Source organism: Prunus dulcis, chromosome 2, assembly GCF_902201215.1.
Source record: "Prunus dulcis chromosome 2, ALMONDv2, whole genome shotgun sequence".
NCBI classification, from domain to species: Eukaryota; Viridiplantae; Streptophyta; class Magnoliopsida; order Rosales; family Rosaceae; genus Prunus; species Prunus dulcis.
The window spans coordinates 18,667,473-18,682,439 of NC_047651.1; the positions used below are offsets into that span (position 1 = coordinate 18,667,473).

The 14,967-nt window shown below is 36.3% G+C and overlaps 3 protein-coding genes across 3 annotated transcripts; 1 reads left to right on the plus strand and 2 right to left on the minus strand.

Annotated features, from left to right (window-relative positions):
* Nucleotides 1–478: 478 nt before the first annotated feature.
* On the plus strand, nucleotides 479–3,247 carry LOC117619102. Its single transcript, XM_034348947.1, has 4 exons — nucleotides 479–931; nucleotides 1,367–1,472; nucleotides 1,727–1,817; nucleotides 2,005–3,247. The coding sequence occupies exons 1-4, from the start codon at nucleotides 632–634 to the stop codon at nucleotides 2,963–2,965; spliced, it is 1,458 nt and encodes a 485-aa protein (XP_034204838.1). The 5' UTR covers nucleotides 479–631; the 3' UTR covers nucleotides 2,966–3,247.
* Nucleotides 3,248–3,467: 220 nt separating this feature from the next.
* On the minus strand, nucleotides 3,468–7,048 carry LOC117618888 (protein DEFECTIVE IN MERISTEM SILENCING 3). Its single transcript, XM_034348649.1, has 7 exons — nucleotides 6,828–7,048; nucleotides 6,079–6,169; nucleotides 5,588–5,840; nucleotides 4,854–5,045; nucleotides 4,461–4,781; nucleotides 4,141–4,373; nucleotides 3,468–3,783 (listed from the first exon to the last, which is right to left on the minus strand). The coding sequence occupies exons 1-6, from the start codon at nucleotides 6,855–6,857 to the stop codon at nucleotides 4,193–4,195; spliced, it is 1,068 nt and encodes a 355-aa protein (XP_034204540.1). The 5' UTR covers nucleotides 6,858–7,048; the 3' UTR covers nucleotides 3,468–3,783; nucleotides 4,141–4,192.
* A 3,003-nt stretch (nucleotides 7,049–10,051) lies between these two features.
* On the minus strand, nucleotides 10,052–12,914 carry LOC117618673 (transcription factor MTB1-like). The gene is made up of 2 exons (XM_034348347.1): nucleotides 12,489–12,914; nucleotides 10,052–12,259 (listed from the first exon to the last, which is right to left on the minus strand). The coding sequence occupies exons 1-2, from the start codon at nucleotides 12,573–12,575 to the stop codon at nucleotides 10,412–10,414; spliced, it is 1,935 nt and encodes a 644-aa protein (XP_034204238.1). The 5' UTR covers nucleotides 12,576–12,914; the 3' UTR covers nucleotides 10,052–10,411.
* Between the last annotated feature and the right edge of the window lie 2,053 nt (nucleotides 12,915–14,967).

A 14,967-nucleotide genomic window follows, 5' to 3' on the forward strand; every position in this document is an offset into this window, starting at 1 on the left:
AGGATAGTGGAAGAGGAGCCAAGGTTTTCAAATAGTTTTATTTTCTGATTTTGTAAATAAATAAATAAAAGTTGTGTTAGGGTATAGAGCACAAATAATACAGTACTTATTATTAAATAAGATGGGACGATTCCATTATATTAAGATTACTAGTGTGTGTTTTGGAAGGAAAAAAAAAAAATCTTGTATACGGAACGAACTCACTTAAAACATGTACACGTAATTTGAATTTAAGTTAATTTAAGTAAACTTGTAACATCACGTGGCATTCTCAACTGTTATTATAATTTTATAAGTAAAAGATAAAAAAATTCTAAGTTATCATTGTGACTCCAAAAAATATCTCATGCATAAGCTCTTGTAAAAAGAAAAAAAAAAAAAAAGAAATTGTAAGTACTAGATTACCGTGACAATAATCTCATATTTTTACTCCCACCACCAAAAAAGGGCAAAAAAAAAAAAATTAATAAAGACCAAAACAAATGTTTGTGCCTCCGAAGTCGCTCCAAGCCGTTTCTCCGAGTCTGAACTCTCCTCCACTCCCCCCGCCCTAATTTAACCTCACAAAATCAAAACTCGTTCTTAACATTTTCTGAGAAAATTATAATTTCCCGAGAAAACCGGTCAGAAAATGGACTCTGAAAGTCGACGGAAAATCGAGGATACGGTTTTGGACATATTGAGAAAAACCAACTTGGAGGAGATGACTGAGTTCAAAGTCCGAAAGGTAACCTCGGAGCAACTTGGAATCGATTTCTCTGATACAGAGCACAAGAGCTTCGTGAGAAGCGTGATCGAAAGGTTCCTGCTTTCGTCTCCGGAGCCCGAGGTGAACGCTCGGGAGGAGCTCATGGAGACGAATGTGCAAGAAGAGCCGGGCACGAGGTCGAAGAAGGAGGTGAATGAGGATGGACACCGTGTTATTTGCAAGGTAAAACCCTAATCTCTGTGTTTGGCTGCTCAGAAAGTAAAGTTTAATCTTTTAATAATTGGTTTCATCCGTTTTAACTTTCAGGTGAGTGTTTAGTAAAGTGAAGCAAATGCAACTATTGGGCTACTAAAATGTTGTTGACACTCAAATGTGAATAAAGAATTGAAATTTAGTGTTTTTTTTTTTTCCTATTTGTTTGTATCATTTTTTGAAAAAGTTTTATATATTTAAAACAACACTAGATTCTAGTTGGTTGATGACAAATGCAGGCAAATAACCAAGAGAAACTGGGATTTTATAAGAACACAATCATTGCTCGAAATTGAGAAATTCAGAACCTTTTGTTTTCTCGCACTTTGATCATATTGTGTGTGTCTATGTATCTGTGAGACTCTGTGTGTGGATTTCTGATCTGAAGTTTTTTGGTTTCATTAGCTATCTAACAGGAAAACTGTGGTGATTAACGATTTCAAAGAGAAAACTTACGTGTCCTTCAGAGAATTTTATCAAAAAGATGGAAAGCAACTTCCTACTGCCAAAGGTGACCCCATATCTGTGAAACTGCTTTATATTTTTTTTATTGGTTGCGTTTTATGTTTTTAACATTCACATTGCTTTCCTGGTTATTGATAAGAAATAATTTGTTTTATTTACTGTGTTGATTATAGTCCTAACAATATGTATTGCTTGCATAATCACATACTTAGTTGTATATTGCAGTCCATTGCCCTGTATCTTTCTGTATATTCAATGCTTTTGTTTTAATATTGATTTGTATTGATGTTATGCTTTCAGGAATTAGCTTGCCAACTGAACAATGGGCAGCGTTCAAAAAGAGTGTCCCTGCAATAGAGGAAGCCGTTAAAAAGATGGAATCAAAGATAAGGTGAGAGTAAACTGTTGATAATTTGTTTGAGTGCAGATCTGGACTCTTAAATCCCTTTTTTTAGATTTCTGATCGTATTCACCTTTATCTTGAGCAAGTCGATTCGGAGGCTTCTCCTTGATAACTCTTTTGTCGCTGAAAAGCAGGTAGTTGAACAATTGACTGACTTTAATTAATTATAATGCAGATCTGAACTTGACAGTAAACGAACTGAAAATGGTAAGCAAACTGGAGACATGTCTAATTCATTAAATGGTATTGCTCCTCAACAACTTGTTACCATTGAGACTAGCCGTTTTGATGGGAAAAACTACCCATTCTGGGTGGAACAGATGGAGCTTCAGTTGAAGCAATTAAAGATTGCATATGTGCTCTTTGAGCCATGCCCAAGCAGTATGCTTGGCCCGGAAGCAAGTAGTGAAGAAATTGCTCATTCAAAGGCTGCTGACCGGAAATGGGTGAATGATGATTCCGTGTGTCGTCGTGGCATCTTAAACGCTCTTTCTGATGATCTGTTTTATCTTTACTCAAAGAAAACCATGACTGCTAAAGAGCTGTGGGAAGATCTAAAGCTAATATATCTTTTTGAGCAATTTGGAACAGATAGAACTCGAGTTAAAAAGTACATCGAATTTGTGATGCTCGAGGGGAAATCAATTGTGGAGCAAGTTGAAAATTTTAATAGGCTTGCTGATTCCATTGTAGGTTCTGGAATGATGATTGAGGAAAAATTTCATGTCAGTGTCATCATCTCCAAACTCCCCCCGTCTTGGAAGGATGTGTGCATTAAGTTGATGCGTGAGGAACATCTACCTTTTGCAATGTTGATGGAACGTTTGAGGGTTGAAGAAGAGATGCGTGTTAGGGAGAACCAGGGAGCACCTTTTAACCTAGTAGGTGATCTAGCAAGGAAGTATGCACCAAGGCAAAGAGATATGAAGCCACGAAGTATGCAATGGAAGAGGCAAAAATTGGAGACAAATGGCAAAGTTATTTGCCAAGTTTGTGGCAAGAAGGGGCACATCTCTCAACATTGTCGTTATCGTAACAGGAAGGATGACAAGGAAGGTAATGATAAGGACCATGAGGGAAATGGATCAATGCCTACAAGTATGGAGGTCAACATGTCTGAGAGGGCAGCGGAATAGTTAAATTCCATACAGCTTCCCTCCCATCTCATTTGCACTAACACAATTTCTAACTTACAGAGCAAGTACAAAGGGAATGTGTGATATTGTTCCAAAGCCAGGCACGGGGCTTATGTTCAGGTGATAGTCTGCATTAGAGGATAAATGTGGGGCTTGCATGTTTTCTTTTGAAGCAGGGTTTTGAAACTGATCTGTAGTTTTGTACCATAAGTTTTTCTTTTTAAATTTATTGTAAATGCATACCATTCTTTCCGAAAAGCGTATGTTGGTTTTGGTACATGAGATTCATTTAGGTCTGATGTTGTGAAGTTTTGCATACAAAGAATGGCTACAGTTGCTCTCCAATATACTTATAAGCAGACATCTATTGCTTCTCATTTGCAATTGTGTTCCATAGAAATCGATTTGATGAAGTTGAATATATAAGTGATACATAATTAATACGTGAAAGTTACACCAACATCTTGGCTATGGAGAGCATATTGAAGGGAAAAGTAGAAAGTAAAAAATAAAAAAGGGACAATAAATATAACAGGGTTTGATACACATCCCATAAGGGGGGAAATGTCGTTCCTTTATGTTTGTATCGTTCATGCTAAAGAAAAGGAATCCACAATTTTTAAAGTTACAAACCAACTTGGCTTGAGGATGTACAGGTTGTAGCTAAAGCCAACCAACCAAAAAACAACAGAAGGAGAGAATCAATACATTTTGCTGCTTTTACAATTTGATACAAAGAAGGCACATGAAGCAGTAACTTAGAGATGGAAAAAAAATCCAAGCAACCTGCTGATGCCTCCATCTTGGCCTGCATGCTTCTGTTATAGCCAACACAAGAAAGTGTTAGTAATATTCAAATATTGTCTAGAATAGCAAGAGCTTCAGGACACCAATCATGATGGTTTATGCATGGATAGTTTATAAGCATCCAACATCTTGAATTACTAACAATATGGAGAGGCAACAATCTTTCATGACCTTAACAGAAATGTCCTTTAAAATAATATGGAGGAATTGCCAAAACAAAATGCTAAAATATGAGGCATAGAAGCTCAGATTTTGACTTGAAATTTTAAGCATAATGAAATTAGAATCTGATCCCTTGAGTTTCATTCAAACGCTACAGTTTTCTGATTAAATTTTCAAAGATAGAGGTTGTATGAATCAGTGCTTACAGTCTTCAAGAGATCCTTAGGCCAGTACCCATTAAAAGGAAACCCCACAGAATCACACTTGTCTGGTGAAGTTTGCCTTAGCGAAGTCCAACAATTCTTGTTCTCTTTGCATATCCTCGGTAACATGAGATCGCTCCCATTTCAGCTTCTTGATCATATCCTCAGTTTCAAGGTATTTTGCAGACATACTAGATTCTCCGGAGGTTGCAGGAAATTTGACCTCTATATCTTTCCTGAGAGTAGATAACACTTCTATAAGAAGAAAAAAAAACATAGCAATAAACAAGGTTTTCGAGAGTTTTATTTAGTTCCAAACTAACCTGCTTCCCAGGATGAACACGCCACTCTTTTTAATAACCCCGCCATCTAAAGACAGTGCTCCATCATTTATGCAGGGCAGAGCAAGATGCATCTCCGCTCTGGTTCTATATATTTGGAGGCGAGAAAAGAGGCTATAGAATAGTGTCTCTCTGAGACCATGCCCACCGCTGGTGAGACAATCCAAGTTTTTGTCATCCAAATTGATTGTGTTCACTGCATAATCAAGAAAGGCAGGCGGACACTCCCCATTTGGTAGTTTTGGTTTTGGAAGAGAAAGCTTCCTTTGTGGGTCATCAGCTACAAATCCCCCAACATATGGGCTAAAAACAAACGACAGTTAGAAATTGTATAAGCAATAACCACTTGAGAGAAAAGGGGGACAGGTTTCTTGCCTTAAATCTTCAAGACATATAACAAGAAACCGCCCTTTTATGCTCTTCCCAATAGAAGATCCTAGCCCATGTATACCGGCAGTGCTGATTATTGTACCATCCGCATCATACTTCTCTAGAACCTTAACACCTTCATACGTCCTGCATACAATTGCTAGCATCGTTTCCAGTCCCAAGTATTCTGAGAGAAGCCTAGTTCAAAGTTACAGGAAAGCAGCATGTCAGGCAACTTTGTAAAAGAAAGAAATAGTGTTTGTGATAGACAGTGATCTATCTTTCTTCTATATTTTTATACTTATTACGTAACTTAATCAAGAGCAACAAACAAAATAATAAGTTTATTTATTTATTTATAATATTGTGGTCTTTCTATCTGTACTTTGTTGGAAATGCTGAACTGGGACATAGATTAATCAGAATAGCATATCATAAAATTTTGAAAGACCACATATGAATCCCACATACAAAGTTGGGCAAATTATTTGTCTGGTCTAAACAAAACTGATGGATTATTTTTGTAATCAGAAATTATATGAGTCACAGTAAGTTTGAGCAGTAGCAGGAAGAAACTCGAGGAAGCAACCTAATAACCCTTATCATGAACTCTATCATCTGGATGATCAATAAAACCAATCAAGAAATATGATCTGAAGAAATTTTGACTTCATCCAGCCAAAAAACTCTCTTTCATATGGGATATCACGAGAAAGAGATGGACGCCAAGAAAAACAGACCTGCTAAGGTTGTCATCATCGACTCTGCCAAGGGTGGCAACAATGCCAACAATACCCAGAACATCCTTTGTCAGAGCCAAATTCAAAGCCTGAGTCGTGTGAGGAGATTTCAACAGGTTCAGCCTGCACAATAAACTAGCTGCAGATTTCTCATGCCGCAATATCTGTTCTGTTTCATCCTTCTCAGCAAGAGTAGTGCCGCTTTCATTTGTTGTTCCAGTTCCATTGGCTGGGAGATGCTTTCCAAGACTCACTAGACAAAAAGAAGCAGAAGAATTTTGAATATCACAATGATGTCCAGCTAGTTAATACTGAAGTAGAGGTGGAACTTATTCAATGCGAGTTGAACTTTTAGATCAAAAGAAAATGAATAACCAAGTTTATTACATTTGTATCAAAAAGCATCATACTTTTAACTGTGATTCGTATGGATACTTAGAAGGGGAGAGGAAAGGTAGAGAGAAGAAAATATATAGAAGATACGAAGATACCTTGCAAATCAAGTATAGATTCACTCAAGCGGTTTATCTCACTCTGCAGAAATTTAATATTATCTTCATGCCGCTTGATTTCTAGATTAATCTGAAGAATGTTAAAATGAGCTAATAAGAAATTGGTTGTTGTTGGTTCAACATATGGCAGCAGTTTGCAGCAATTACTTGGCATATAAAATGACAACACAAACTGGAGGGACAGTATGACAAATTTACAAATGAAAGTACACAACTTGACATATAGAAAATTCACATTACATTGCCCCATTCTCACACCACACTCAACTTCTCTTTGCTCACCAACGTTTCAATTATTTAGAAAAAATTAACAAAACCCATATCCAGCATATATATCTCTCTGTTAATAACATTCCAAATCTTTATCTAGGTTTTGCATACCAACTAAAAAAATTAACTCAGCATTGTCCAAAAAATAGTTAACCAATCAATTAAGACTTCATCACAACCACATGGAGCAATCTTACACAATCCCAGAAGGTTTTTCAAATATGAGCCCAATAACAGCAAGAAAGAACAAGTAAACATTCTGGGTACTTAGAGAATCCAAAAAAAAACAAGGGTGACTTCAATTCATAGTGCAAATTGAAAGGGGGCTTCAAGCCAAGAAATTAGAGAAAAGAAAATGAGACCTTGTGCTGTAACAAGAAGCTTAAAAAAAATTAAAAAAAAGCAGTGATGAAGAAATGGAAAGTAAGAGAAAGAAACAAAATGGGCAGAGAAGTAACCTGTTGCTGGTGGTGGTTTGGTCTAGACATGGCTGCGAAGAAGTTGACTCAGCAGCTCTCTGTTTCGGTCTCTAATTTTGCTCTGTGGAGCTGTCGGATAGTTCAAAACACAGCGGCAGTTTCGTAGGTTTTCTGTAACTGGAACTTTCTTGGCATTTTTGTTCCTGAATATCGGCCATCAAATCAAATGCATGTGAATTTGAAGTACAATGTGAATTTCGTACTTCTTCCCGCAAATATATTTGTATTAAATGAGTTTGGCTAAATTGTTAGCAATCCTAATTCCTATGTAGAAAAAGTCCAATTCATCGGGATTTAATTTTTAAATTTTTAAACTTTTTATAAAGTTTACATTTCATTGGAGTTTTTCTTTTCCAAAGTGATTATTGGAGTTTATTAGTGTTAAGATTCCGTATGGTTTAAGAGGATTAGCTTAAAATTTATGGTTGCTTTTAGAATGTAGAATTATGATATTAAATCTTAAGATTTAGAGTTCATTAGTTCTTGAATTTCGGCTTAAGAGCCATAACTAAACTTGAGTTTGAAGTGAATAATGCAATTCGAGAAAGATAAACAAATAAAAGCACAACCATATATGTTTAATTGTGTCACGGCCCCTTTTTGAGCACATCCGATGTAGCCAAATTCTCTTACAAGCAAAACTACCATTTCTGCTACGGGTTGCAAATGGCCCAAATCCATATAGGACATGTCACCTTGGTTTGGCCCAAAGCTTACAGGATTTATACCTTTTAAGCCCGAGAATGTCACTAAAACTTGTCATGTTCAAGTGATAGTTTTAAACTACAAGAAAGATGAGAGTTTTTCACACTAAATACTTTGTAGGTTTGAACTTAGAATTACTAGTCTGCAAATTAAAGCTATTTTGTTTTCCACTAAGATGGACTCCGTATGCAAACTCAATTTTAATTTTAAATTCAATCTTGTGTTGACAAGTTAGATATAAGATATTTGAAGGAAAAATAATTAATTAATTAAAAAAACTTCACGATAATGATTCCTTTTTGAGAGCTCAGGATAATGAATTTTATTCTTCAGACTGTGGAAACAATTTCAAACACGCTAAGCTAGCTGATGTTTGTATGTCTATTGCATTGGAATTGACTGAAAGTCTGAAACTTGTTTGCCAAGTACCATTTTAGTTGCGAAAAGTCTGCATGAAATCAGTCAAACTCTTCATCTTCTCAGAAATCTTAGGAAAGCCTTCTTACTGCTAAAAAGTCTTAGGAAAGCCCTTCAACCAATATCATTTTCAGCTGCTAAAAAGTCTGCACGAAATCAGTCAAATTCTTCATCTTCTCAGAAATCTTAGGAAATCCCTTTTTCTTAGACTTTACTTTTCTTTGCAACCAATATGCTTGTGGACTAGTGGTAGGCATGCATTTTGACAATTGAATTCAAGCTACGCATTCTTGATAACATAAAATAAAACATAAGTTTTTCTTCTCAACTAGTCACTGGTCCACAGTTCCATTTAGGTCACATATCCATGGAATTGGACAAACTCTATTTCTCTATTCTTCTTCTTTTTCATACAATTGATATTCTATTTTAAATAAACTAAACTACGGGACGGGAATTCCAATTCGAGTGCAGGAGATGGAGCACATCCATTCTAACCAACTTAGCTAAGTTCACTCTTTTTTTACATTTTTTTTTTATCGCAGATAAAAACATGTCAACATTAAATGCACTTAACCACCACAATTTCTAAATGTGCAAAGAGACGTGGGCACAAAAGCAAAACCCTAAACCCCACATGGACTTGTAATCAGCCTTCCCCATTTAGCCATATATATATATATATATACCAAACCTGAAAAGATTAGGCACAGAAAGCACAAATGTGGGCATGCGTGTGTTTGTGTTTTGGGTTGCAATCTACTCTGTCAACTTGCACCAAATTGTTCCAAAAGTCCTTGCAAATGAAGAGAGGCATTTAATTCTACAAGCAAAAAAGACTGGAACCTAAATAAGTCTACGCAGATTGGACAAGAGCGCTTCTTGGTTTTGTTCTCTAGCAATATATGAACCACATATGTTTGGTTATATATATATTTATTTATTTATTTATTATTTTTCTTTTTTGCCTTTAACTTTTCATAATCCTTGGCCCTTTTTTTGCGAGCACACATGGAGAACATGGTTTCTGTCACTACAAGAGGACCACATGGTTTATATATTCTTACTTTATTCTTTTTTATTCTTGATCATAGTTTGTTAATTATATATGCTGATCTCTGGGAACCATGGGTTCAGTTTGTTTGCTTTTTCTTTTTTTTTTTTCTTTTCTCAAATTCTTTTCTGGCAAGGTTAACTTAGAGAGATACCTCAACAGGTCCTTTATAGAAAGGAGAAATATTAAAAGGGGTGGCCTAGAATTTGACCACAGGATCTATTCCTTGCTCCTTTCTCATGTGCATCTATGCAAAGCTCTTTTGTCTGCTAAGACAAGAGAGGGAGAGGGAGAGGGAGAGGGAGAGAGAGAATTGAATTTGAGAAGGTACTTGGTTTTGTTGTTTTATGCAGCAAAGTATTTTCAGATTGGTTCAGAACCAAATAGCAAACCAAGTTTACCATTTCAACTGCGACCAAACAGAAGACATACGAAAAATAGTTTTGCTGTCAACATCTCCAAACAGTCTATAGAATAGTAGCTGCCCTCGTGAAAAGCATGCTGACCACAAAAACTTATATCTCATTTTTATGAAAGAAATATGAAACATATGTGTCACCAATATGAAACATATGTTACCAAAAGTTTTGAGGCAGACAGGGAGATGTTACCAAAAGTCCACCTCTGCTGCTTGCCCATAGACCACAATATTTTCAGAGCTGTTGTTGTTAATGTCAAGGGAAATTATTTGGAACATGTTTCTTTCTTTCTGTTGAGAGATCAACTTGAAAATGGGTTTCATAAGTGTTTCTCGGTGCAGAAGGCTTTCCTTCCAACAATCTAAGAGAACAACAAATTTACCTTGATTTGGGAACACGTTTGGTGACTCAAACTCGATTGAATTGGATAACTCACTCAATTTAAGGTATGTCGAAGGAACAAATAGCGGCCAATTTTCAGAATTTGTCCAAGTTGAATGTAGAAGATGGATTAGTCATAAAGGAAACTCACGTGAGAGGACAGAAGAAGAATCCAGCACATTTATATAACACTGGTATCCAGTAGAAATAACAGTCATTATGATATATAAAAAAATTATGGTAAGATTCATATGAGGAGCAAATAACAAAAAAGAAAAACAACGAAACTAGCATTTAAAAAACAAAACAAATCTATGAGCTTCTTGATAACCAACAATTTTAGAGTCGGTTAAACTTACAAATGTAATCGACCTTGCAAGAATACTTAGGACAGAATATGTATGCTATAAACAATCATAGAAATTTTGCGCCCCTACTTGGTCATTAGGTAGTTATTTTTTCTACTTCTAGCTAGCAATGCTATTCCTTTTCAGGATCCCTGGCTGTATATCAAAACCTCTGAAGAAACTTTTAAATGGGTTCTTCACTTACTATACCTATGGACTATGTTAATTGCAATTCTCCTGCTACCCAACCGATGACAATGACTGTAAGGAGTTGGATTCCCGGGAAAATGCTGCAATCAACTTTTCCTTCGTCAACGGCTCGGATCCCTGAGATTTTATGACAAACGTATGAAACACAGTATCGTCTGCTGCGGCAAGTTTTGACTCAACAACAGTGATTTGTGCCTCTTTGAATGCTTGGATGACTCTTGATGCAGGGTGGGAATCCAAAGGGCAGCTCACCCTTACAACAACCTCATCATGCACAGCTTGAATATCAACATCAGGTGCCTGGCTCTGGTTTTCCATACTGATACCTGGATTTGCCCCCAAAGCTGACGCATCTCTTGAAGTGCCCCCGAGGTTCTCCCTATCTGCTTCCATCATCTTAAGCTTCGCCTGGAGCTCATTGATGTAAGCAATGGCATCTCCCAACAAGGATGCTTTGTCCATCTTGGATATGTTGGGTACAACAGCTCGTAAAGCATAAAACCGCTGGTTCAGCTTCTCACGCCGCTGCCTCTCTGCCTCCACATGATTGAGGGGTTCTTCTCTTCCATTTGCAGGCTTCCTGCCCCGTTTTCGCGGCCTCCTTTCATCAGCTGTGCCTGGCCGCTCTTCCTTGCATGGAGCTTCAGCATCTGAGTTCTCAGAATCAGCACCAACGGGTCGCGCAACCACAGAAGGCCTTGAAGTTGCCCCAGAAAAGTCAATTTGCATGGGTGCCTGCTTCTGTGGTTGATAATGGTTGAGACGAAAATCATCCCTGACCCCATTAACAAGCTCCTGTATATTATTCACAGGACTTTGAGAAGCATACATCTCAGTTGGGCTCCCCTGTTTCGCATCATGAATATGCGGCCAACTTGAAACTTGAATAACATTTCGAGGACTTGAAAATGCAATCCTGTTCCCATTTGAGTACACATCCCACGGCCTCTCCTCCACCTTTCTAACGGCAAGTTTCTCTCTATAACGAGGCCGGCCTGAGTTCCCTGAGTTCAAATCTTGCCCAAAAATTTTGGGAACTCCTTCCCCTCTCTCCACAGGGCTCAAATTAGTTAGCTGGGCATTTTCATCTCTCCTCTTTCCCATCACGGGGAACCCTGTCAGGGGCTTAGACCTCGTGAGCGAGGACTGAGTCGAAAACAGTGACCTTATGGATTGCAACAACTCTAAACTCTCCCCTACACATCTCACTGAACCCAATTCAACGACACCCACATCTGTTGGGACTAAAACAATTGTCTGAACTCCAGCAGACTTAGCAAGAAATGATCGAACACAATAATCTGACCCCGATTTCAACAAGTCCGAGAGCCAGACATGCTTCCCGGACGCAAAGCACTTGCCAGGGCCCCCTTCTCCTCTTGGAAACGAAAAATACATGGAAGCAAGCAAGAACATCTCTGTATCAGTGACCCGGTCTAATCCAAGAGCACCATTATACTCATCTGAGCTCCCAAACAAAGTGTGCAACTTCTGAAGCACTATCTTCCTCATCGTCTGCTGGGTCTCATCCTCAAGCCTAAGATTAAGATTTCTTGTGGCTTCAGACTCTTCACCCTCCTTAGGCTCTCTACAAGAACCATCCCCCCAACACAAAGCCCAATCACCAGACTTGGACCTTGAAATTTGCCAGAAAATTGCATAATTCCAGCCAAAATTTGAAGCATTCGGAGGCTCCACAAGATCCGAGAGCTTATTGTGCAAATTTTCATCAGTCCCTATACCCATGCACGAATTCTCATTCGAAGAAACCGAGCTCGATATCAAGTAATCGAAAGCTCGAGTGCCTAAAACTGCAGCAACCATAGCCTTATCTCCATCATTCCAAACCCCACCTCCTAAACCCATCTCAATCTTCATCTATAAAATCCACAAAATCAATTACCCAACAAATATCAAACTTGAAATTTCAATACCCACATCAAATCTCAGCCGCAAATATCTGAAACTTTATACATTCAACCAAATCAAATACACCCAGCATGGCTACAATTTCAGATCTCAAAGAACCATAATTTCAAGCCACAAAGAAAACCCAGAAACAAAATAAATCCAGAAAACACAAGGGTCAAGAGAAAACTATACACACCAGTTTCGGCATGCAAAATGGGATCATGAGGAATTGATTGGATAAGGCAGCAAAGCAAGAAGAGTCCTTCTTTGGCACTGGAACCATTCCCGGGAAAGTGAGAGTTTCAACTGAGGGACAGACTTCTTTTTTTCCCGGAAAACAAACAGCCAGTTATTTCACGAGCAATAATGAGAGCCCGGAAAAGAAAAAAAAACCATAAAAAGCTTTGGCCTTTGCTTTGTTTAAAGCAAAAGTATGGAGGTTTGAGGAACTGGGTTTTGTCTGTGTTCGTTCTTTGTTGTTGGGCTCTCCTAAATCCTAACTGCATGAATGTACTCTGGTTAAAAAGCTTAAACTCTGATTTAGGGTTAATTCTGAACCGTGGTTAAAGTCCTCAGGTTGGTTTGGTTTGGGGTTGAGGAGAAGTAGTCGGCAAAGATTCTGTGTGGGTGTGTTTTTTGCCGAATAAGGGGAAGGCACCTGAGAGAGAGCCTTAAAGCTACGAACTTTTTAATTAATTATCTCATGGGATTTATAGTAAGTCATGACTTTTCTTTTTATAGGTAAATTACAACCTGCGACTGACATTAGTTTCTTTATTTTTTGGGACTCGTTCGTTTTTTTCTATGAAAAAAATATGTAAAATTATCGTATACGTGTAATCACCGACAAAATAGATGCGGGAAGTAAACTCATGAACAAAACTGTTTGTTTATTATTGACACTATTGGCGCACGATATATTGTCATAAAATTTGTTATACATGCAATTACCAACAAGTTATATGTATCAGATAAATTCAAGTGAACGTTTCAGTTTACACCTTTAGAACTTTTTACATATTTGTTTCACTATTAACATTCTTGACTCGTGGTCTAGTGTCATGAAATTCTCGTATAATCACAAACAAACTATATATATATATATGAGATAAATCAAAGTATGAAACTAAGAACATTCAACTTACTTATTTTATATTTGTTATTCTTGTAATGACATCATTGTCTCATGATAAATTCCTTATACCGACAAACAAACAATATCTATAAAATAGACTTGGTTCGAAACAAAGTCGTTCAAGCTTAACACTCTTGCAAGTTGGGCATAATCGAGTTTTAGGTATATTTACCAATAGGTTTAGCATAAAAGATTACAAACTAGTCACCCTTGGTCACTGAGTCAAAAGAAGAAGACCATTACGTTACATTCCTTTACCTTTGGCTTAGGAACATGATAGATTATATGGTACCTTTGTTAAGGAAATTGCTTTAATGCTCCATCTTTTGAGATTTGAACTCGTTTCCTTTTATACTTTTTTCAAATAAGATTTAGACATAGCATTATGTATTATCTTTTTATTAAAACAAAAAAACAAAAACAAAAATAATCAATAAAGAATCTAGTAGTGTAGTGGTTTGAAGTAATTGCTCAATTATGAAAAGTTATTGATTCGAGTCCTAATATATGTGTAGTGTGTGTGAATTTAGTATACTATCACCTATTTCAATAAGATTGAAACTCATTAATTTAACAAAGACGCGTATACCTTATCAAAATAAATAAATTAACCAAATGATTAAACTATAAGAATTAAAATAGATTTCCGAATCAAAATTCTTTTTCATAAGACTACTCAATCATTAATTGTGTGAATTTTGATACACATACTTGCGGGTGACTTTTTAAAAAGGAACCAAAATAGGAAAAAGGATAAAAAGATAAATGTGGTGAGCGATGACTATGTTGTCTCCTCCGATGCCATTAAATTATCTTCATTCATGTGCCTAATAGTTCTTGGTAGGATCCACCAAAAAAGTAAAATGAGGTTGACCCGTGTGGGTCCCCAAAACATAAACAACCATAAATTAATTAATAAATTGAGTTTAGACTTATAAATTTCATTTTCAATCATTTACACTCCTTCTCTTTATTTTTATTTATTTAAAATATCGGCTTTTTTCAAATAAAATTCAATAACTATGATTTAACTAAGCAAGTTATCTAATTTAACTTAAATATGATTTATTATATTTTTCGGATTTCAAAACTACACATATTTACAAGTTAACGTGTTATGTGATGAGTGTATTAAGTATTAGTTCATGAATTTATTGTTTTGATTTTCTCCCACCAAATTAGCCTGCAATTCAATACTCTTTATGCATAAGTTTTAAGTTTTGATTATAAATTTACTTATGATTTAAATAATATACCCAACTTATTTAACTCATTTTTAAAAATAATATACCTAATATTTTATAAAAATAATTTACCTATTATCAATGAGAGATAATAGATAAATTGACATTATCAATGAAAGATAATAGGTAACTACGTAGGTACATGTCATAGAGGTAAATTATTTTTATTTAAAAATGAGCACCATTGTAGGTTCATTGTAAAAATAATGTACATGCCATTTATATATAATAATAAAAATCCCTATCAGTACAGCAATTATTTTTATTATGATTTTTATTATTACTTTTTATGGAAT

Bases quoted from the DNA above. Each gene is read 5' to 3' on its own strand.
- LOC117619102 (XM_034348947.1), top strand. From the start codon at position 632: ATGGACTCTGAAAGTCGACGGAAAATCGAGGATACGGTTTTGGACATA. The intron at 1,473-1,726 runs GTGACCCCATAT...TTATGCTTTCAG, and splicing joins GCAACTTCCTACTGCCAAAG to GAATTAGCTTGCCAACTGAA. The intron at 1,818-2,004 runs GTGAGAGTAAAC...ATTATAATGCAG, and splicing joins AAGATGGAATCAAAGATAAG to ATCTGAACTTGACAGTAAAC.
- LOC117618673 (XM_034348347.1), bottom strand. From the start codon at position 12,575: ATGGTTCCAGTGCCAAAGAAGGACTCTTCTTGCTTTGCTGCCTTATCC. The intron at 12,260-12,488 runs GTGTGTATAGTT...TGGATTTTATAG, and splicing joins CATTTTGCATGCCGAAACTG to ATGAAGATTGAGATGGGTTT.
- LOC117618888 (XM_034348649.1), bottom strand. From the start codon at position 6,857: ATGTCTAGACCAAACCACCACCAGCAACAG. The intron at 5,841-6,078 runs GTATCTTCGTAT...CTTTTTGTCTAG, and splicing joins ATCTATACTTGATTTGCAAG to TGAGTCTTGGAAAGCATCTC. The intron at 4,782-4,853 runs GCAAGAAACCTG...GTTTGTTTTTAG, and splicing joins ATATGTCTTGAAGATTTAAG to CCCATATGTTGGGGGATTTG.